Source organism: Lissotriton helveticus, chromosome 2_2, assembly GCF_964261635.1.
Source record: "Lissotriton helveticus chromosome 2_2, aLisHel1.1, whole genome shotgun sequence".
NCBI lineage: Eukaryota > Metazoa > Chordata > Amphibia > Caudata > Salamandridae > Lissotriton > Lissotriton helveticus.
The window spans coordinates 114,952,449-114,976,071 of record NC_136060.1 but is presented as its reverse complement, the minus strand read 5'-3'; the positions used below and the strand labels follow the sequence as shown (position 1 = coordinate 114,976,071).

Here is a 23,623-nt window from a genome sequence, read left to right as displayed (position 1 = left end):
TGAGGAGTGTGGTTGCCATCGTTCTGATCTTTTTCTGCCTTTCGTTTGAAATGAAGACCTGGGCGAGCTTGGAATCCAGCGTTGCTCCTAAGAAGGACTTTCTTTGAGATGGAATTAGATCTGATTTCTCGAAGTTCACTGAAAACCCCAGGCTTTGAAACAGGCAAAGGCATTTTTGGACATGGTCGTTTGCTGTGGCGTAGGAATTGGCCTTGATAAGGCAATCGTCCAGATAAGGGTATATTTGAATTCCCTGCAATCGTAGGTGCGCCGCTACGGGTGCTAGCATTTTCGTGAATACCCTCGGGGCTGAACGTAGTCCAAAGGGAAGCACCTTGAATTGGAAATCACTGCCAGCCACTCTGAACCTTAGGAACTTCCTGTGTCTGGGGAAGATAGGGACGTGGAAGTAGGCATCCTGAAGGTCGAGTGTTGCCAAGTGGTCCCCTTCTGCCAAAAACTGTAGGATCTCCTGGAGTGTTAACATTCTGAACGTCAATTTTTTGATGAATTTGTTCAGGGCACGCAAATCGAGGATTGGGCGCCATTCCCCTGATTTTTTGCGTATCAAGAAAAAACGAGAGTAAAAACCTGTCCCTCTCTGGTGTCGAGGTACTCTCTCGATTGCCCCTTTTCGAATCATGGAATTGATTTGGATGAAGAGCTCCTTGAGATGTGCTGGGGGCGGCCCTTTTGGAGGAGAATTTGGAGGGGTTTTTACAAATTCTAAAATGTGTCCCTTGGATACCACATCCAGCACCCATTTGTCTGTAGTAATCTTGGACCATTTTGAGTAATGTTGGGATATTCTTCCTCCAAATCGTTTTTGGCGGGGACACTTTGGCGGCAGGAAGTGAACCTCACTTCTTGTTGGTGTTATCTCTTCCGCGATATGTTGCTTTTCCTCGGGGCTGTGTGTAAGAGTTACGTCTTTGGCCATAAGGCTGTTGCTTATATGGCTGGTACCTCTGCGTGTTTTGAGAAGTGGTGTAGTTGCGCTGTTGGTAATATCCTCCCCTATTGGAGAAATTTCCCCTTCCTCTTGCGCCACGAAAGGAAGATTTTCGAAACTGCAGAGTGCCCAAAGATCGTGCAGTTTCAGTATCCTTTTTGATGGCCTGCAAAGCCTCATCCACGTGCGAGCCGAATAGGAACTCGCCATCATAAGCCATATTTAAGACCTTGGACTGTACTTCATGTCTAAAGGATGTAGATTTCAACCATCCTTCTCTCCGAAGGACTGCGGCTCCTGCCAATTGTCTGAAGCCTGTAGCTGCTACATCCACTGCAGCGTCAATGATCTCTGACGACGCACACTCCCCTTCTTGTAAAATTTTGATAGCCTCAGACCGGTCCGGTTCAGGCAGTTTCTTAATATAAGGCGAAATGTCAGACCACATTTGCCTATCGTATCGGCCAAGAATCGCCATAGAATTAGCAACCCTTACTGTGGTTGCTGCAATCGTGGAAACTTTTTTGCCAATGGTATCGAGTCGTCTTCCGTCTCTGTCTGTAGGCGTGGAGATTTGAGATGATGGGTTTTTCGCCCTTTTTTGAGCTGCTTGTGCAATGACTGAGTCTGTCTTGGCCTGTCCAATCAGGCAAGCCGGTGAAGAAGCAGGCGCTCTGTATTTTTTATCCACTCGTGGCAAAACTGGAGGTAAAGAGTTTGGAGTGGCCATGATCTTTAGACCTTCTTTCCAAATAAACTCTATGATCGGTATCGACCAGCTCTGTCTTTGGGACAGATTTTTGAAATCATACAGGAAACAATCATCCTGTTTTGTCTCCATGGTAATGAGAAATCGTTTGGTAGCGTTATCCATAATCCTATGGAAATTTGCAATATCCACCGGTGGTGATTCAGCCTTCGGCTGTTCATCTGGAGCAGGGGAGTCAGCCTGATAATCCTCATACTCCGACGAATCCGAGTCATCCAATTCTCCTTCTTCCTGAGCCTCCTCTTCAGAATTGTCATCCACCGGTTGATTAGATGGTACCGGCATGGATGGGGCATGTATCGATTCTTCCATGTTAGGAGGGACTGAATGCGGAGTTCCTCTAGGCGGGGGGGAAGTGATGTGTGATTCGCCCGATTCCGAGGGTGGAAAACGTTGATAGTAATCATCCAACATGGACATTAAATTTCTAAATAATTCCATGGGCATTTGTGTCCCTGATGGGGGTGCAGGATCCAACCCTGTGTGTTGCGTCACCTGCTCCTCTTCCTCCTGTTCCTTAACGTGTATGAGCAAGTCAGATGGACTCGTAGCTGCCGGAAATAAGTCTCCACCAGAGTCCTCGTCGGAATCCAAGAGCCTGTCTGGCATCGTGAGTGGTGACATACATGCAGACTGTGATGGGCATTGTAGAATCGCCGCAGTGGTGGCTGGAGAAGGCAACGATATGGGGTTGCTCTTTGCAGACCATACTTGAAGATCTGTGCAAGTTGACAGCTTTGGCGTCATTGGATTCCCTTGGGCCACCGAGAAGTCCTGTGGCATTGACTTTGCTGTGAGGGACGAACTCGCCGTCGTCGACGACTGTGGCTGGAGAGGTCTCGTCGACGATCCATTTTTCGATGTCGACGACGTCGTCGTCGTCGTCGTCGACGGAACACCTTTCGTCGTCGACGGAACATTTTTCTTCGGCGACGGGGCCGTCGACGGGGCCGTCAACGGCGTTATCTTCTTCGTCGACGACGCCGTCGTCGACGACTTCGTCGACGGGGCCGTCGACGGTGTCTTCTTCGTCGACGGTTGGATCGTCGACGGAGTCTTCCTCGTCGACGATGAGTCCGTCGACGGGTGCTTCGTCGACGGGGAAGCCGTCGACGGCAAGGCTTTCTTCGTCGACGGTAGTGACGTCGTCGACGGGAAGGGATTTTTCGACGCTGAGGAGGGCTTCGTCGACGGAGGCTCGTCGACGGTAGGTGAAACTTTCTTCGTCGACGAGATGGGACGAATTTGAACATGCACATAAGTAGGTGAGGACACTGAGGACACCACCAAAGAGGGTTTTGGTGAGGAATAGGTCACAGTAGAAGTCACTGTAGTGGCAGTCTGACAGGAAACCGGCAGAGAAGCTGCTGCCTTGGTTGTAGGCCTCTGAGGTGACAATAAAGGGACAGTCTTTTTAATGACAGGCTGTTTGACAGATTTTTGACAGGCTTTCTTCACTTTAGAAGTCGAAGGTTCCTCAGCAGCGAGCGTGTGCTGGGCCTGTTTCGCCACCTTAGCCTTAGGGGTAGTTACTGTACCCTCAGCTATTCTCTTCCTAGATCCCATAGAAGACATAGAGGCCAAACTTCCTACCTCAGAGAGTGGCAAGTCCTTGTCCTTATTCCGTTGTATCCATAGTAGGAGGCGACCCTCTCTGTCCCTGAGGGTTTTTGTTGGAAAAGTGCGACAAATCTTGCACTCCTTAGCCTGATGGTCTGGATACAAGCAGTATATGCAGAGAGAATGAGGGTCTTCCTTGAAGAGCCTTGCCTTGCCACAAGAGTCACAAGCCCTGAAAAGGGACTTAGATGTGGACATGTTGGAAAGAAAGAAACTTTCAAACTTTCAAGTAGAAGAATAAACTGAGCAGAGCTCAGAGAGACTCCCTATCACACGACGTGCGGTAAAAAATCTGACAGCCTGGGTCTCTGGGGAGAATACCTAGGTGGGAGCTGTGGCCTGATTGGCTGCAGTTTGGTCTAACATAATGACTTGGATGGTCACTAATGTGGAAGTTTTTTCATTGGTAGCTGAGGCTACTTCACTTCCTGGTTTATTGTAACTGTTATTTGCTATGTACAAATGGCTTATTAATGCTTTTTTATATACCGTGGGACTCCTACTCCGACGACGGGGAATGATTCAGGCATGTGAATCTATGAAAGACACCCCAAATACTGGAGAAGTGCATCCTGCTCAACACCCGCTCCGTCCACAGACACGCCGTCGAGCTCTGGAACCTGCTCGACACCACAGCCCCAGACGTCGCCTTCCTCACGGAAACCTGGATGAACGCCTCCTCAGCGCCCGACATCGCCATCGCCATCCCGGACGGCTACAAGATCATCCGGAGAGACCGCGTCAACCAGACAGGAGGAGGCATCGCCATCATCCACAGGAACACCATCCGCATCACGACCAACACCGACGACACCATCGCACCCGCCGAACACCTGCACTTCCAGATCCACGTCAACCCCAAGACCACCCTCAGAGGCACCCTCATCTACAGACCCCCGGGACCACGCACACAATTCAGCGAGGACATCGCCGACTTCATCAGCCCGCTCGCCCTCCCCTCAGCCGACTACATCCTCCTCGGGGACCTCAACTTCCACCTGGAGAACAACGACGACCGCAACACCACCACCCTGCTGGAAAACCTCGCAAACCTGGGACTCAAGCAGCTGGTGACCACCCCCACCCACTACGCCGGACACACACTCGACCCGATCTTCTCTTCCAGCAAGGACATCGCCTTCAGCCACGCCACGGGACTCCAATGGACGGACCACAGCTGCGTCCACTTCAGCTTCAGAAGGACCACGCTCCACCATCACCAGCAACAGGCTCCCCGCAGAAGCTGGAACAAGATCACGGCAGACCAGCTCACTACGTCCTTGAGCAAGAACCCTCCCACCAGCACAACGAACCCCAGTCAAGCAGCCACCAACCTCACGAAATGGATAAGCGACTGCGCAGACGAACTCGCCCCGCTGAAGACCCCGCCGAGCAGACCCGGCAGCAAGAAAGCCCCATGGTTTAACGACGAACTCAAGAGCTCCAAGAAGAACTGCAGAGCACTCGAGAAAACCTGGCGCACAGACCCAACACCAGACAACATGACTGCCCTCAAGCTCGCCACCCGAAAACACCACCAGCTGATCCGCGCCACCAAGAAAACCGGATTCAAGGAACGACTGGACAACAACGCACACAACAGCAAGGAACTCTTCAACATCGTGAAAGAGCTCTCCAACCCCAACGCCGGAAACAACGACATCACCCCTTCGCAAGACCTCTGCAACTCCCTCGCCTCCTACTTCCACAACAAGATCGTGGACATACACAACAGCTTCAGCACTCAACCAACGCACGCCACGACCGAACCACCGCCTCCCACCACCACCCTCCGCGCCTGGACCCCGATCAGCACCGAAGACACCATCCGCACGATGAACTCCATCCACTCCGGATCTCCGACAGACCCCTGCCCTCACCACGTCTTCATCAAGGCCGACGCTGTCATCGCACCCCACCTGCGGGACATCATCAACACCTCCTTCGACATCGCCACCTTCCCGGAGAGCTGGAAGCACGCCGAACTCAGCGCTCTACTCAAGAAACCATCAGCAGACCCCACCGACCTCAAGAACTACCGCCCCATCTCGCTGCTCCCGTTTCCGGCCAAAGTCATCGAGAAGACCGTCAACAAGCAACTGGCCGCCTTCCTCGAGACGAACGGATCCCTCGAGCTCTCGCAGTTTGGCTTCCGGGCCAACCACAGCACCGAGACCGCCCTGATCGCAGCCACAGACGACATCCGAGCCCTGCTCGACAACGGAGAAACAGCGGCCCTCATCCTCCTGGACCTCTCCGCGGCCTTCGACACTGTCTGCCACCGCACCCTAGTACAGCGCCTCAGCAACGTCGGAATCCAGGAGAAGGCACTGGAGTGGATCACCTCCTTCCTCACCGGAAGGACACAGAGAGTCCGCCTCCCCCCGTTCAGATCCGAGGCCACCGAAGTCATCTGCGGCGTTCCTCAAGGCTCCTCGCTCAGCCCAACTCTCTTCAACGTCTACATGAGCCCCCTCGCAGCCATCGCACGCCAGCACAACCTGAACATCATCTCCTACGCCGACGACACCCAGCTGATCCTCTCCCTCACTAACGACCCCGCCACCGCCAGAGCCAACCTGCACGAAGGGATGACAGAAGTAGCCAAATGGATGTCGAACAGCCGCCTGAAACTGAACTCAGACAAGATGGAAGTCCTCATCCTGGGATCCTCACCCTCCGCCTGGGACGACTCCTGGTGGCCCCCCGCCCTGGGCAGCGCACCCAAACCAACTGACCACGCACGCAACCTGGGCTTCATCCTGGACTCCTCCCTCTCCATGACCAGACAAGTCAACGCCGTCTCCTCGTCGTGCTTCCACATCCTGCGAATGCTACGCAAGATCTTCCGATGGATCCCCACCGAGACCAGGAAGACGGTCACCCAGGCCCTCGTCACCAGCCGTCTGGACTACGGCAACTCCCTCTACGCCGGAACCACCGCCAAACTCCAGAAGAGACTCCAGCGGATCCAGAACACCTCAGCACGACTCATCCTGGACATCCCCCGCCGAAGCCACATCTCCGGACACCTGAGAGACCTGCACTGGCTCCCGGTCAACAAGAGAATCACCTTCCGGCTCCTCACCCACGCACACAAAGCCCTACACAACCAAGGACCAGGATACCTCAACAGCCGCCTCAACTTCTACGCTCCCACGCGCCAGCTTCGATCGACCAACCACGCCCTCGCCGCCGTCCCCCGCATCCGAAGAGCCACCACAGGAGGAAGGTCCTTCTCCTACCTGGCCGCCAAGACTTGGAACTCCCTTCCGACCCACCTCCGCCTGACCCAGGACCACCTCGCCTTCAGGAAGCAACTCAAGACCTGGCTATTCGAGCAGTAGCGGACCAACCCCCCCCCCCCCCCGGCGCCTTGAGACCCTCCAGGTGAGTAGTGCGCTATACAAATGCTCTGATTGATTGATTGATTGATATAGGTTTGGATAGCAGTTAGACCATTTCTCGGCCTAGGTAACCTATTGTCTTATTTGATTTCAACTATAGAAGTATACATCACAGAAATAGATGGGTTACTTTTGGGGAAATCTAAATTCAAGAAACTGTGTTGATAAAGCAAAAGAACCATAGTTGTCTAGTCAAGAATTTTTTTTAATCTGTAGATATTTTAAAAACTATTTTCTGTGTAGGCTTAATTCATTCTGTATTGATGGTAAAGATTTAAATGGAACATATTTAAAGATTAGCAGAGGGTACTCCATCCGTCAAGGTGGTGAAGGACATTTCATCCGCCACCCTGACGGAATACCATCTGTCAAATTTAAAGATCACCACCGGCCCAGAAATGATCTCTGTACCTATATTGGATCCACAGCCATAGTGGTTCCTGTCAAGGTACAGCAAGTTTGGTGGGCAGCCATCAGTTTTGATGGTTGTGCACCAAACCTTTACAAAATTTTATTTTTTAAAAACAAACTCCTAAAGTGAGAATTTTGTTTCTGTAAAACAAAAACAAATGACCCCTGCAACCAAGGAGTTTTTTTCCTGGATTTCGCTTATTCTGTCATGGACAGAAGAAAATAACATCATATAGTCCACCCTAAACAGGGCAGGCAGTGTAATGCCCTTTCTCTGACATCTGTCTGTCAGGTTTTCAGAAGAAGCTTTCCATTGATGGAGCCAACAGAAAAGTGGTGGTCCTCTCGACCTAAAATGAGGCGGCAAACTGTCAGTTTGGCAAACAGGGCACTCCAACACATATACAACGGAGTACACTGTCTCTCAAATTTAAAATCTGGGCCAATGTTTGCCCTTGAAATATGTCTCCTAGTTTGGTAATTACTAGCTTCAGCAATTATGAAAGCTCAGGGTTATCATGTGCTGTATCTTCTTCAAGCTGCCCAATATCTTACATTTAAACATTCTTGAAAATGTTTGGGTCGCACACCCCTCTGGAGTGATCCTTAAGGAGACAGTAAATCCAGTATCCAGTAGGCACGTCAACGTAATACAAAAATCAAAAAATGATTTCCCACGCAAGTTAAAAAATAAAGCTGCCAATCAGAAAGAGCACAGCAGCCCCTGTTGGTAGGATTGAATAGTTTCAGAGATGTGCTCCCATTGCCATGACAAATAACAAATAAACCTGGAGATGAAAGTATCTAATATCCTGATATAGGCAGCAGAATTATACAAAGGTGGAGCACGCAGAGACATAAAAGTTAAAACATTTGGGAAGCATGTTCATTTTAATAGAAGAATGTCTACCTACAAAGAAGATTGGTAGGTGCTTCCATTCCTCTAATTGATCCTTAGTGGACTGAAGTAGACTGGAATAGTTATATTCAAAGCAGTTATGGGAAGTGATAATCATGACTAGCTATTGTGCTGAGTGCCTAACCCGAAAATTGTACTCCCATTGCTAAAATAATTTGTGTTTTATGAATGTTGAGTTTATAGCGGAAGATTGAATCAAATTCTTCTGCTGTTTCTTCTATGATCTCCAAGTTTAGGGGTATTGTATAAAAAGATACAGCAATTTCATCAGCACATACAAAGTTGTTTCTGCAGGTGCCTTATGTACGGCTCCAAGTAGATAGCACATAGATCATGAGAGAGTGGCCATCCCTTATGAGTGCTGCACAAAATTAGAATTATGGAGGATGTGTTGCTGTTAATATTTATGGGCACCTTATGTGATAGCTTTAGAGTCTAAATCAATCTAAATCATTATAATAAAATCTGTGTGATTTTGCATAGCACATTCCACAGAAATTCCCAATTCAGCATCTAGTAATATAGTAACAAGTGGTTCTTATGATGTTTCTGCATGATCAGTCAGTGCTACCGCACTAGGAAGTGATGATTTTAGTAAAGATATGCCAACAAGGTTATTCTGGTCACTTATTAAAAAACTGTTAATTTCACTTTAGACCAGGATGGAGGGGTCTGCTTGTTTTGTTAGATCTCTCTGAGAATCTTGACATACAGTGGAGGTATAACATCTATTTTGAAGACTTCGACTGGAATGTTATCTGGTCCTGGATGGTGAGAGTGTAAAACAGTCCTAATTACTTCTGTTATGGATCCAGCCATTAGAATAGTGTTCCTGTACTTATCGATCGTTGGCATGCTCAGGTTAGTAATGTATTCAGAGGTGCTAAGGGTATTGTGCTTATATCATACAGATGTTTTTTGAATGTTCTATTTGTCTACTCATAAAAGTAAGCATCCTGCCAAAATGTTTTCCTAATTGGTTTTGGATTTAAGTTGAAAGGCTTTTTTGTTGGCTCTAATGATATATTTAGCTTGAATGTATTCGCAGATAGTAGAGATATTAGTATGTGCTAAATTGGGGTTGTCAATTACATGTATCGTCTGTATCTTAATTAAAAGTTCCAATTCTTTCATTAAATTACTCTTTCCCATTCAATCTGCTTTATAGATCTTAATTAAAAATGATTGTGTGATACCTCAGATATATGCTTTCATCCTCTCCCATACCGGTAAACAGCGTTCACAACGTTGTCAATACCACGCAGGTAGGTAACAACACAGTTGTTACAACGACCGCGTTGTTACCACGAGTGGCATTACATCGCAAGAGGTTTCAACGACTTGTGCTAGGTGGCTTGCAACACCAGGGAATGCGTTGGATTTTAAATCCAACACCTTCCCTGCTGTTGCGCGAACTGAAGTAGGAATAGTAATTAATGCTATTCCTAAGTCCAGCGCACCACCTTACCGACTTGGGAGGTAATTCCACGTGTGGTAATAACGAGGTCTTTGCAACAACCGCATTGTTACCTACCATGTGGTAAAAGCACACGTTGTAACGTGCTACATTCCCCATACCAGGCGGTGCTGTGCCTAATTTAAAGTTAAAAAACTCAGAGATGTCTCTGTTGAAATATTCAATACAATCTTCCCTATATAAAAGGTAGTTAGGTAAGAAACAATTGCTTGTAGCTAATGGCGTATGTTTGCAATGTCAGCTTAGAAAGATAGTGGAATGATAGGAGTATAAAAGGTGGGGAATGTATGGCTAATGACAGTACCAAGAAGAAGTCAACACATGGATATTGATTTTGATGGTGCCAGCCAACAAGGAGATTCAAGGCGGTTATCATGCTGCAGATACTGAGTCTAAAGAGTTTCATACAACCAGTCTTAGCAGGATCTAACTGAGTATCTAGAATACACTTGATGTCTCTACTAATGATAATAGAGTTGTCATGGGTGGGGCACATACAGATTGAAAGGTAACATTGCTTCTCTTCTGTGAAGCAGTGATGTTTGCTCTTACCCAATGGGTGTTTAACTGTTTTGTAGGATTTGCTCATATACATGTTATTCAGAGTCAAGATACTAATTCCTCATACACCTGTGGAAGATGAAGAACTCACCAAGTCATACATTTTGGGTATGCAATAGCCTTTACTGCATTTAGACAAAGAAGAATGGTGTGTTTAAGACAAAGTCCTGAGACAGGTTCCTTTAATTTCCCATGCCTCTCTTGCCCCCTTTTCTCTCCTACCTCCCAATCCTTCACCTCTTGCACTTCAAGTGACCAGGGAGTTGAATTTGCCCTTTGGATGTAAGGAGATACATCTAGGCAATTTGAGGGTATTTCCAGTTTTTCGTCCCTCATGAACTGGGCTGGATTCCTAGCAATAGGTATTGCTGAACATAGAAAATCTGTTAAGAAGATACATCCTACAGATTAGGCGAAGTCTTTAGTGGCGTTCTCATAGAAAGTGCTTTGCCGCTGAAGGGTCTATTAAGATCTTAAAAGAACTTTGCCATTTTATTTACAGAAACACTCCAGATATCAAAGTTTCAGGAATAGAGAAAATTGTAATTCTGCAATAAGGTCCCTCCATTCTTGTTGGTGGGATGCTGTCAGGGACTGTCCGGGACTATGTGGGGAACACAGTCAGTGACTTGGACAAGGACTGAGAACTGGGTAGAAGACGTAGACAGAAAGGAGGAGTACAGTGCTGCCCAGGATCATACAGTGAGTCAGAGGAGAAAAAGGGATCCAAAGGGGAAGCCTGTACAAGTGAACAAGATGGGTAAGACTCAGAAGGGAAGGGCACTCACAAGGCAATTTAGCATTCAGACTAACTACACCCAGGACGGACGTGCAAGACATATATATAATACAACATTAACAATAAAGGGGGGTGTGGGGTAAAGCACTCAGGAGCTCCACATGGTAAGACTGAAGCTCAGTAAGTTTCTTACCCGCAATTGCTGTTACAGATACTGACTGCAAATACCCACATGCAGGATATGCATGCAAAGGCAGGGTCTGTGGAGCTTATACCTATAGTGATGTTATAAATGTAACTCAAAGACAAAACTCAAAGTGAACAAGAAACACCACCTAGGTAGTCAGCTGAGCCCACGGATCCTGGCGATCAAACAGGAAAGCGCAAGGCAGTAACAGCAAAGGGGTAGAACTAAACACAAGCACAATAGACAAGGAGCTAGCAAGGTGTAGTGCTTAACAGGAAAGGAAGGAAATGACAGGGCACACTTGGCAGAAAGCAGGTAACAAACATACAAGGTAACAGAAGTAAGACAGCAGAATAGAAAGGCAGCAAACTAGAACTGGAACCAAGGAAATGGGAAGCAAGGCAGGGACTGGAAACGGATATACAGAAGGGGAGGCTACAAGGGTATACTAGAATAGTGCAGGTTAAGGAATCAAGAAAACAAAGTAGCATAGAAGGCAGTGCTGGGGCAGGAACAACAGGTGAGCTAAGGCTCAAGAGTCAAGGCAGCACTGCAGACAGTGCTGGTTCAGGAACAGGGAACTACCAAAGCTTCAGGAGTCAAGGTAGCACTGCAGGCAGTGCTAGTTCAGGAACAGGGAAATTACTAGAGCTCAGGAGTCAAGGTTGCACTGCAGGCAATACTGGTTCAAGGAAACAGGACATAGCTACAGTTCAGGGAACAAGGAGTCAAGAGAGCACTGCAAGCAGTGCAAATCAGGAACAAGAAATACCTAAGCCCAGGAACAAAGAATAACTATAGCTCAGGAACTCCGGAAACAAGGTAGCACTGCAGGCAGTGCTAATTCAGGTACAGGGAATGGCTACAGCTCAGGAACTCAGGAAACAAGGTAGCACTGCAGGCAGTGCTAATTCAGGTACAGGGAATAGCTATAGCTCAGGAACTCAGGAAACAAGGTAGCATTGCAAGCAGTGCTAATTCAGGAGAAGGGAAACTGCTGCAGTTCAGGAACAAGGAATACTAAGGCTATGGGGTCAGGGTAGCACTGCAGGCAGTACTAATTCAGGAACAGGGAAAACAGCAGCAGGTCAGGAACAAGGCATAATTAAAGCTCAGGAAACACTGGAAACAAGAATAGCAAAAGCTCAGGGAACTCTGGAAACATGGATTAGTCTCACCGGTAAACAGCTACAATGACCAACCTTTGCCTGAAGGGAGCTGGGGCTTAAAAGAGCTCACAGTAATCACATGCAGCTGGTGTGAGCAGGCTAGCAGCAGCCAGCCACAGGTGAGCTGAATTTCTCCACCCATCCTTGGCCTGCAGGGATGGAGACAAAGCAGTGAGCAGGGAATTCTGGGTAATGGAGTTTCAGGCATGAGTAGGCTGGCTTTAAGTCTAAGCAGGCTGGCTTTCACAAAACCCGGCATGGATTGGGAATGGATGTCAATTCCCAAATAGTGTCCAAATGGCTGGAAGTCAAGATATGCATGCAGGGGAGTGTAAGGAAGCATATTAGAACAATGGAGAGTCCCACAGTTCAGCCCCCTGGTGGTGGACACGAGAACACATTGAGCGAATTGTGACAGATGCAGTGTCCCAGGCAAGATTCTGCAAGATCAAAAATGTGTAGCCTTCCTCATTGACGATCTGGTGGTGTTCTTTAACCATAGAAGTTTCTCTTTGATGTTGAATTCATGGAAAAAAGATATTACTTGTCTATGGTCTATTGACTCGTGTCAAAGGTCCTGAAGGTACTCCATGTGCCCTGGCCACAGCCCCAAACGTTCCCAATATCCCAGGATTCAAACAGCTTACGTGACAGCTGGAGTTACAGGAAACAAGCAAGTAGGCATAGAAGTTGGGGCTCTAGCAACCAGGAAGACTGGAGAGAGTAAAGAAATCGGAGCCAAAGCACATTCAGCATTTTTATCTGCTTCACTGTGCCTGTTGGACACTGTCAGCTAGGTATTTGAGCTGAAACTGTGTCTTCTGTCATATATTTTTGTCATCAGTCAGTTCCAGTCAGCTTCAGCATCTTCAGGAAATTATCAGAACCATGTTCTTCTGCATTGCACCCGGGGGTTGTAGACGTTGGATTGCCTTACGTACAAGATTCAAGCTGGCTCCAGCCTTCAGCATAAACTATTTCCACCCAGAGATAAACTAGGCAAAAACAAAGCCCTTGTGGCCTACAGATGAACCTATAGGTATCACTGATCCAACCTTTTCGAGGATCTGTAGCCAGACACGGGATGCAGGGTGTTGAAAAAGTATTTGGAATTTTGAGTACTAGCCCTAATCATGAAATCAGTAGATTAGAGGACATGGTAGTGAGGCTTTCCTAAGAGTTAATGCAGAAATCAGTTGTCTGTTGTCCACCACATTGCCAGAGTCCGAATTTTGTCTTGTGACCCTTTTTACACCATTAGGTCTATATCCATAAAGGCCAATTCCGAGCCAGCAGTAGTCTGTAAAATGCTTCCTGACTCAGAGCCTCCAAGTCCTTTGGCGTCACCCTCTTCTTCCACAAGAACTTCTGAATCCAGGAGTATGATAGAGACTCATAGTTGAGGAGATCCAGGCATCTCAATTGTGGATTTGCATAGCACCCAAGACTGTGGCAGTCTGTTGAAAGTACATACAACCTTGTTTCGGTCACAAGCCATATTTTGTGTATGCCCTAAAACCAATGACAAACTAGGACATGGCAATGATATTGGTTTCCCCTTGTCTGGCATTGTATCTTGTTTTTCAAAGTTGTAGATGTGTTGTATGTATAGTTATTGACAGTAGCTTGGTGAAAACAAACGTGAACTGAATTGATTGAAAAGTGGTGTAAATCTCAAAACATTTGATAATAAAACAAGCACTGATAAAGCCAATATGCCTGACTTTAATTTGCTAATGCATACAAACACAGTCATGCATAAATGCTTTTGGCATGTATTTGAATGTTAATGTATGTGATTGAACCTGGAGCTCCTGGTTCCAAAAATAAAATTGTATGACTACGACATGTAGTGATAATATGGTTTCATCAAATGTTGCATTAAATGATGCCAGTCACAAGGACACCGCCACTACCCAATCAAAATCACATCAACAATACCTCCTCCATTACCATTATTGTCACCACGACCTCCAATACCATTACAACATTACCTACCACTATGTCATCATGGTAAGTATATATGTACTATTCTTAACTTTACATCCACTTACCTAGATGTATTCTTCAAGGTCAATAGAGTTTATGCAATACATTTGTAGGTCGATATTTTGACCGCGATATAGAGGCAGAGCAATTCTATGGAGTCAAAGTCAGGAAGAGGGTAATACATTCAGGGCACCTCCATGGTGTCGAAAATGGCAATAAGCAGGTTCCCTGCACATGCTACCTCACTGAATGAATGAATGAATTATGTCTTATACCGCGTGACTTAGCCCAAGGGCATCAAGGCGCCTACAGATCGTGCAGCTTGTGTGTAATGGAGAGCCAAATTACAGATAAGCCTCTTCAAAGAGGTACGTTTTCAAAGCTTTACGAAAGAGAGTGATGGATGATTGTCCTGCTAGTTCGGTGGGGAGAGAATTCCAGAGCCTAGGGGCGAGGGAGGCAAAGGCTCTCCCTCCCCACCTTACTTTGAAGGACCGAGGGACTGACAAGAGATTTTTGTTGGAAGAGCGGAGGGCTCTGCAGGGAGAGTAGGGGTGGAGAAGGGCCCTAACACCCTCCGAGCCGGAGCCGTATAGAGCCCCATGGGCAAGGCAAAGGATCTTGAAAGAGATCCTGGACTGAATGGGCAGCCAGTGAAGGTTCTTCCTGGCTATGGAAGCTGAGGAAAGTCTAGTGAGGTTAAGGAGCAGCCTGGCTGCCGCATTTTGCACTATCTGTACGCGCTGAATAAGGTTCTTGTTGATACCTGAATAAAGCGCATTACAGTAGTCTAGCTTCAAGGAAACCAGGGCCACGATAACCTGCTTCCGTGCTTCGGGAGAGAGGAAGTGAGCAATCTTTCTCAGGACCCTGATGATTCCACAGCAGGTTGAGACAGTCCTGCTGACCTGACGGTCGAAGGAGAGTATGGAATCGATCAATACCCCCAAATTCCTGGCAAATTGAGACGGGAGAGGACAAGCCCCAAGGGACGGAGGCCACCAGTCACTCGACCAGATGTCCCGATTAGCTCCAAAAATCAGGACCTCTGTCTTCTCCCCGTTTAACTTCAGGAAGTTCTGAATCATCCATAGGGAGACTGCTTCCATACACTTCCTGAAGTTAGAGGCGGAGAGGCTGACCGATTGAGTGAGGGAGACCATGATCTGGGTGTCGTCAGCATATGACAACACCTCTAGGCCAAATGATCGTACTAACCTGGCTAGTGGGGCCACATAGATGTTAAAAAGTGTGGGACTCAGGGAAGAACCCTGAGGGACCCCACACTGCACAGGTTTAGAAGGAGAGAGGAAGTCGCCCAGCTTTACCTTCTGTTCACTTTGACTGAGGAACGAGGTCAGGAGGTTCAAGGCTGAGCCGCCAACACCAATCTCCTGAAGGCGGGCAATCAGAACGGAGGGGGACAAGGTGTCAAAGCCGCCGTGAGGTCTAGCAGGACCAGCAGGGTGGTCTGGCCCGTATCGACCTTCACTCGGATGTTGTTAATAACCACTGTAAGAGCGGACTCCGTGCTGTGGGCTCTCCGAAAACCATGCTGGGAGGGGTCCAGCAGACTGGCGTCATCCAGAAAGGCGCTTAGATGATGGTTGAGGTGGGACTCAAGAATTTTAGCCGGGGTGGGTAACAGAGAGATTGGGCAGAAGTTCTTCAACACCCCAGGATCCAGAGTGGCCTTTTTCAGGAGGGGCTTAACAACCGCCGTTTTCCACGAGAGTGGAAAATTTCCTTCCATAATCACTAGGTTCAGCACCTCTAAGAGGGGAGGGATGACCACCTCCATGCACTCCTTGAGGATCTTAAGGGGACAAGATCCAAAGGGGAAGCAGATTTAGTTTTATCAAGGTGTACAGTAAGCGATTCACGGGTAAGGATGGGAAAATGAAGGAAACTAGGGCAATGTTCATTCGCCCGACATTCCGGAACGAAAGAGGTAGGAGGATAGGGGACACCAGAGTCCAGGTTGAGGGCTTCAAGCGACCGATAAATATCAGCTATTTTGGTATGAAAAAATGAGGAGATCTTATCACACAATTCTTGGGACCCTACTATGGAATCCGGTGACTGAGGGTTGGAGAGGGTGTCAATGATCTTGAACAGATCACGGGGGAATTTAACGAGGACGTTAGGCTAGCAAAGTGTGCCTTCTTTTCCTCAATTATTGCTAGTTTATATTCTGCAAGGAGGCGTTTCTGCACTTCTCTCTCCTTTGGGTCAAGGTGGGCCCGCCAATATCTCTCCTGTTTACGGCAGCCCTGCCTTAACAGTCTGAGCCAATCAGAGAACCAGGGGGAAGAAGGTCTCTTTCTGGCTGAGTAATGATGTTTAGCGGGAGCTAAAGTATCCGCCGTTCTCAAGATGGAATTAGAGAGTTCGAGGGCCGCAGCGTTAGTATCCCCCGAGGTGAGGGGCCTCAGGTTGGACAGGAAAGGGGCTAGAGTTGCATTATTAACCTCCCTGTAGATCCTTCTTAGTTCCCACCTCCTGGGTTCGGAGGAGAAAGGGAGAGAGGAGAAGGATTTTAACTCTAACAGGACCGCGAGATGATCTGACCACGCCAGAGAGATGGGGGGCCTATTCTTAATCTAGGATCGTTGAAAAAAACACCATCCTTCGTGTGGCCGGCCGAATGGGTGGGGCTATCCACAAGTTGCATCAGGCCACACGAGGCTGAGGATTCCACCAGAAAGGAAGTGTCGCCGTCAACAAACGATTCTAAGAGCTTTAAAAGATCATGGCTGAAGGCAGACCTAAGGCCGGAGGGGCCTGTAGAACAGAAGACCATAAAAGGAGATAGAAGGAGAGGAATTAAGTGAGAAGTACAGAGCCTGAAAGAGATCAGTAGGAGTGGAAAGATGTTCAGTACGGCAGGTAATGGAGTTCTTATATAAAATCCCCAAACCACCTCCTCTTCTCCCAATTCTATCCATCCGAGCTAAAGCATAGCCCTCTGGGATAGCATCAACGAGCTCGGGGCCTGAGGATTCAGACGCCCAAGTTTCCGTGATAAAAACCCAGGACGGTCTCCTAGCGGAAACAAAGTCGTTGAAGGCGATGTTGTTTTTAATTAAAGATCTAACATTGATCAGAAAGCCCTCTTCAGTGACAGAAGAAGGAGATTTTGACGTCCCAACTGAGGGGTGCATCTGAGAAGGCAATGGCATTATAGGACAGCAATGGTTAGACATACAACTACAGCTAAAATCCCCTAGTAAAGCCTCGGGTTTAGAGGAATAGTGACAGGGCAATCTGGGAGGCTTCCATGCCAATAATTCCTGAATGGAATAGATAGCACCTACTTGGGAACAGACAGAAGTGTGACCAGCATCCCTGGCCCCTGGCGCGCACTCAGCGCGGACGAGCGCAGACGGGCTGGACTTTGGCGCGACTTCGGTCCGCGACCGCTGGGCGCGGAAGGAAGCATGGAGCCTAAATAAGGCGTCGCTTGTGGTCTGTCACAACAAAGCCAAAAGTGGAAGGAAAGAAATTACCCAGCGATGCACAGAGAGGCTGCTTCTGCCCTCTTTTATCTTAACTGACTCTGCATGCTCTAGGAGCATGTTACAGCAGTTTGCCTTAAACCGACAGTATCAAATTCTATGTAGCTCCAATTTCCTGCCTTTTCCTCTGAAGGAAAACATTAAAATAATAGTTAACTTTTTCAGCAAAATGTAATTGTTGTTAAGAATTAGAAAAAACTCACAAATATTGTCTTTAAATAGGCATCTGAATAAAAACATATAAACAATCTCAATGTCTACTTCTCATTTGCCCATAAATGGTACTGCTTTCCCCGCCCTCCCACCCAATATATATTTACGGATAATATCTTATTAACATGGTGTTGTGTCACTGTGGGCCTGATTTAGATTTCAGCAGATGGGTTACCTCGTCACAAGGGTGACAGATATTCCGTCTGCCGAAATATAACTCTTATAATATCCTATGCGATTTATATTTCTGTGGATGGGATAAACGTCACTGTTGTGATGGAGTAATCCATCCGCTGAAATCTAAACCAGACCCTGAGACATCATCCATGTATCTGGTTGTTATCCATGGATGTGTGTCCTCTTTTCGCAGTGATTGTTAGGTCTCGACTGGCGTTGCAGCGCGAAAGCGCTGTTGCCAGCGAGACTTATTGTCAGCGTGATGCCTCCCAAGGGAGACAGACCGGGGCACGCGCTTATTCTGGTCTGTGGAAGCGCTTCCCAGAGTCAGCCTCTCGCCTCTCTCAATCGCACGCGCACACACACAGCCACCCTCATGCATGCACACGCACACACAGGCAGTCACACACACGCACTCACACACACGCATGCACACACACGCAGGCACACACCCCCCCCTACCACTAAGCCCCACCCGCCCCACTTACCGGGCTACAGGCTCCGTCACGCGGGGCTTCCCTCGCTTGCATCAGCGGCCTCTGCTCCTCCTACGTGCCTACAGCGTTTCACAGCCTCCCCTAGGGCTGGACTTCCGCCTTCTCGTCCAGTCACTTTGTGGGCGCGGGCTTCCCGCAGAAGGCGGAAGTCCCGCCCCAGGGGAGGCTGTGAAACGCTGTAGGAGGCATATGTCTCTTCCAAGTCCTGGGAGAGCGGAGGGATCCCTCTGCAGGGAGCAGCCATGAACGTGGACAACGAGGATGTCCTGCTGGAACTGGAAGGGGTGTCCGAGGACGGGGAGACGGACGTGGACGGAGAGATCGGAGAGTAGACGGTCCCTGCACTGGTGTATTCTACGATGCACTTTCGCCGAGGAAGGGAGTCCTTAGGACTTGGAAAGCCCGTGTGTTGTGGCACGTCGGTCTTTCATCCCAAATTGGTTCAATTGAAAGTCGTAGTCTGCAGTGACACTAATGTCGCACTGAGCATCTGTGACAACAGGCACGGAAACTTTGGAATGTTCCACACCGCACTTTTATTTGTTCGTTTTTTGTTTCTGCTGCATGGTGGTGGGCACGCCCAAGGGGTTAAGGGAAAAAAGACCATGCACTTCCAGAACCCTCATCATTGGAGCTGTCTTCTAAGGAACAGCGACAGGGTTTCACGTTTTATCTGAAATGTCTCCTTAGAGAAAAAAAACACACCTGTAGTGGATCAGAGGCGTGATACGCCCACTGCGGAGATCTTTGTGGTCACACCTCCAGGCTCCAAACCTTTAAAACACATGTGTGGGCCTGTGCGCCGTAAATAAATGTCTTTGGGACTTTCAGCCACAGGTTCCAACGCAGGTAAAACATCTGAGCTGGTAGCCCCCCTACAGTGTGTAAGTAGCATGTTACAATGCGAGTCACTGCTTAGACTTTCATCTTTCCTCAGTTTATAAAATGAGCACTACTTCGTTGATTGGTAGACCAGGTGGCTATACACTATTTACGAAGGTTAGGTAGGAAACTGCGAAATCGGCGGCAGTGGCTCGCGCAGAACCAGTTTTTTAGGTGTATCTATATTTTTTTGATATCTTTTGTTGAGTCAAAAAATCTAAAATAAACACTTTTCCCTGTAAATGCATTTCTCTACCTACCAGCAAGCAAGCAGTTGTTTTCCAGTCTCTGTCACCGTGTTCATATAGGGCAGTCGTAACCTATGTAAGACCATTGATTTTTGTTTAAATGTAAATCGTTCCATATCGAGCCATGTGTGCTTTCAGCCTGCAGGGGGCTGCACCGCTCTGCGACCAGACGTTTGAAGCCCATGTTTTGGGCCAAGCAGTACCCCGTCACATATAAACACAACCACGTGTATTGGAAATAGATAAAACAACAGAATGCGTCTTGTGACCCTAGAACTGGATGCAGCTCCTTAAGACACGCGTTTACTTCTTTGCAGTGGTATTTTTGCACAGGCAGGATTCAGAGTGTTATCAGTAAGCCATCTTCTTATGTTGACTCCTGCTCTTGTTTCTAGTTACAGTCAGATGGAGCAGCTGATAGCTTCACATTCCCTTCACCCCGACCACAGAGATAAAGGCTGGCTGCAGTTTTATAGCAGGCTGCCCTTCCTGCCAGAGGGGGGTGTGGAGTCCATAAGATTGGAGTCTGGTTTGGTCTCCTGTAATCACAGGAAGCGCTTGTTGATTTAGTGGATCCAGATTCTGAACTAGAACATTCTCTATTTTTCCACTCAATGCAAAATCAGAAAATCCTCATTCATGTGAAACAAGACTCCTGAACACGTGTGTGTGTTGTTTTTCATTTTCCGGAGGACATTTTCTGTGAGATGCAATCCACGTATGAGCTACATGCATAAAAGCTTGCAGTTATTTATGGAGGTATTCTGTCGGTCGCAGTGGGTCTTGTTGCATACCTGCTTGCATACCACTGCAGGGTGCTGCGCGTGTCAGGGAGGCAGGGTGGTTTGTCATGGATGTATCTTGCGCGGCCCCCTTCTCACCCCTCCAAGACATTTTACGTGCTTTGAAACCTAGGATATAGTTCAGTTTCGCTATATCATGCAAACCTCAAGGTTTTACATGTTTATTTCCCAGTGGAAATATATTCATTAGTGAAATGGTTGTTGGACTACACACTCCTACCCATCCCCCCCATCCCACCGGCCTCCCTCTTTTCCCACTACTAGTTCTTGTTAATTGTGGTGCAGCTCAATTCTACCTCTCTCCGTCTGGGAAATGAAATATCTTCAAATAAACGCGTCCTTAATCACATTATGCTATGGCGAACCAAGGGGGCTTACACTTTTGATAGTGATTTATTTATTTATTTATTTTGCACGTGATCCGAAACTGGGATAAATCCATTGCATACTCGACTTAACCATCAGCAACCTTTTACAAGAGCATCAGTTTTCTAACTAATGAACAAGGCAAACTCGGTCAAGATCCTGACTTTCGGGCACTATTTTTTCCTAAGTAAAAATAAAGCAGCCTCGAATGGGAGGACGCACAGTGCAACCGACAACTAAGTGATGTGTGTTGCAGCGACGCATTACCGTTTCTATTGTTTTCTTGTTATTGTTCTCATATATTGTGACTTATATTTAAAAAATAAATTGGACCATAAATATAATGAATAGCCAATTGGCAAAATAGTTTGAGCATGTTCCCAAAAAGTCTTGTGGAATTCACAGTGGAAGTGGCAAGAGCCCTCACCCGTTCGTCAGCACTGCTGCACTTTTAAGGCTGATGCGGATTGTAACACCCATGCATACGTTGGGCATTATGGAGTGACTGTTTACAGGCATTCGTCTAGAGAGACATTCTGGGCAAAAAACGATGGACTAGAATAAGACTCTAAGCAATTGTAGTGGCTGCGACTTTTGAAAGCACTCCACCCGTTATCAGTGTGTCTCAGCCTTTTATGTCTATGCATTCTACTATGCTTTCCTCCAATCTTCGTTGAAAAGCCCACTTGGCCAAAACATTGCACGGTTGAATAACTGACAGCACATTTCAGCGTTTATTTGTAAAGGTACAGGACCAGCACATTGCCACCTTCCGAGTTTTTGAGGGGCATTTTCCGCTGGCCTGCCAGCTTGACTCCTCCACCCACACCTTTGTGGCTCTTCTGCAAGTGGATAGGTTGCCTGGCAGGGGGCATTCACAGACTGAAGGCACAGCGATTCACAGTCCACTTGATCAAAAGGTCCATGCCATGATCTCCCCACACTAGCGTCCTGTCTTCTCCCACCCTTGCCTTAGTCTATGTATACTACAGCCAGACCAAACCCCCAAATCATACCTTACCATGCCTATCTTTGTCTGTTTATTTTAGAAGAGCAAATTTTTTTTCAGCATCTTTGCTAATAAATGTGGGTGCAAATTATGGAAGCAAACATCCAATGACCTATTATTGTGGGTACTCTGTAGGCATAGCCTCTATCTACTTTTCTTCCTTTTTTTGACCTCACTCTATCTATCACCCTCACTCTATCTATTGCCCTCACTCTATCTATCTATCGCCCTCACTCTATCTATCTATCTGTCTATCTATCGCCCTCACTCTATCTATCGATCGCCCTCTATCTATCTATCTATCTATCTATCTATCTATCTATCTATCTATCTATCTATCTATCTATCTATCTATCTATCTATCTATCTATCTATCTATCTATCTATCTATCTATCGATCTATCTATCTATCTATCTATCTATCTATCCCCATCACTCTAACTATCTATCGATCGCCCTCACTCTATCTATCGATCGCCCTCACTCTATCTGTCTATCGCCCTCACTCTATCTATCTATCGCCCTCACTCTATCTATCTATCGCCCTCCCTCTATCTATCGCCTGCCCTCTATCTATCGCCCTCCTCTATCTATCTATCGCACTCACTCTATCTATCGCATCACCACAGCATCACTCAGCACCACCACAGCATCACTCAGGGGCACCACAACATCACTATGCGCTACCACCGCATCACTGAACGCCACAGCATCACTCGTCGCCACCACATCACTCTGTGCAACCATTCAACAACAACTGGTTCAAATATGTTCTATCAATGTTTAAAGCTTATTACAAATGTCACAAAAATATGTTAATATTTCACTTCTGTTCTTAGATTTTCGTCACAATAAAATACACTGAACATTATCTTCACAAAAGTTATATACAAAAGTTTAAGCCATTGCCATTATAAATTACAATAACTTTGATTTAAGTATTATTTATTTAAAAAAATTAAACCATTATTATTTGTAATATCAATACATCTAAGCCACGTAAATACAACACATACTGCATTACAAATGCTATAGGTGTCACATTTGCGAAAGTTATTGGCATTGTAAATGACAAAGCTTTTAATTTTACTATTTTCAAAACCAACACATAAATAAATAATGTGTCATTTACAATACCAATAGCTCAAACTTTCCTAATGCGAGACCTATTGCATTGCAAATGCTTGTTTCATTTGGGTTTGCTGTAGTAAGTCTGATGAATGAGTCTTGTGCCTCGCTGTCCTTTTAATACTGTTTTAAAGTATTGTTCAACATAGAGGGGGTAATAGATCAGCTTCTAACACAGAGGGATAAACAGACATGCAAGCTTAAAGTTCTTATGATCAATCACACTAGATAAGATTGTATAGAAAATATACATTACCCAGATCTGTAAAGATGAATCACAACCCATATACCTTCTGTGGCATTTGTGACTTCGTTTATATACTGGTCACCAGGAATTTCTGTTAGCTCGCCAAACACTTGTGTTTTCTGTAGAGATTTCCATTCGAGTAACCGTTTTTGCCTAGTGAATAAGTAAAATAATTAATCATTTATTGTATGTAAATCTTTCTATAACAGAAACTTTCAAGTATTCAGCAGGGGCCAAATACATTTAAGTCAGTTGAGAACCAAGTACTCCAATGAAATAAAAATAAAATGAAACATATATATTTTTTTAACAATGTCAGCCCTTCATAAAAGCTG

At 46.7% G+C, this 23,623-nt stretch overlaps 1 protein-coding gene across 4 annotated transcripts in view; it reads right to left on the bottom strand.

Moving 5' to 3' along the window:
* PDCL2 (phosducin like 2) overlaps positions 1 to 23,623 on the bottom strand; it is a 474,415-nt gene that overhangs the window by 202,789 nt on the left and 248,003 nt on the right. For all 4 annotated transcript variants that reach the window (XM_078678175.1, XM_078678173.1, XM_078678174.1 and 1 more), the window contains one exon: positions 23,298 to 23,441. In XM_078678175.1, the coding sequence (XP_078534301.1) occupies positions 23,298 to 23,441 (144 nt within the window). The remainder of the gene's footprint in view (positions 1 to 23,297; positions 23,442 to 23,623) is intronic.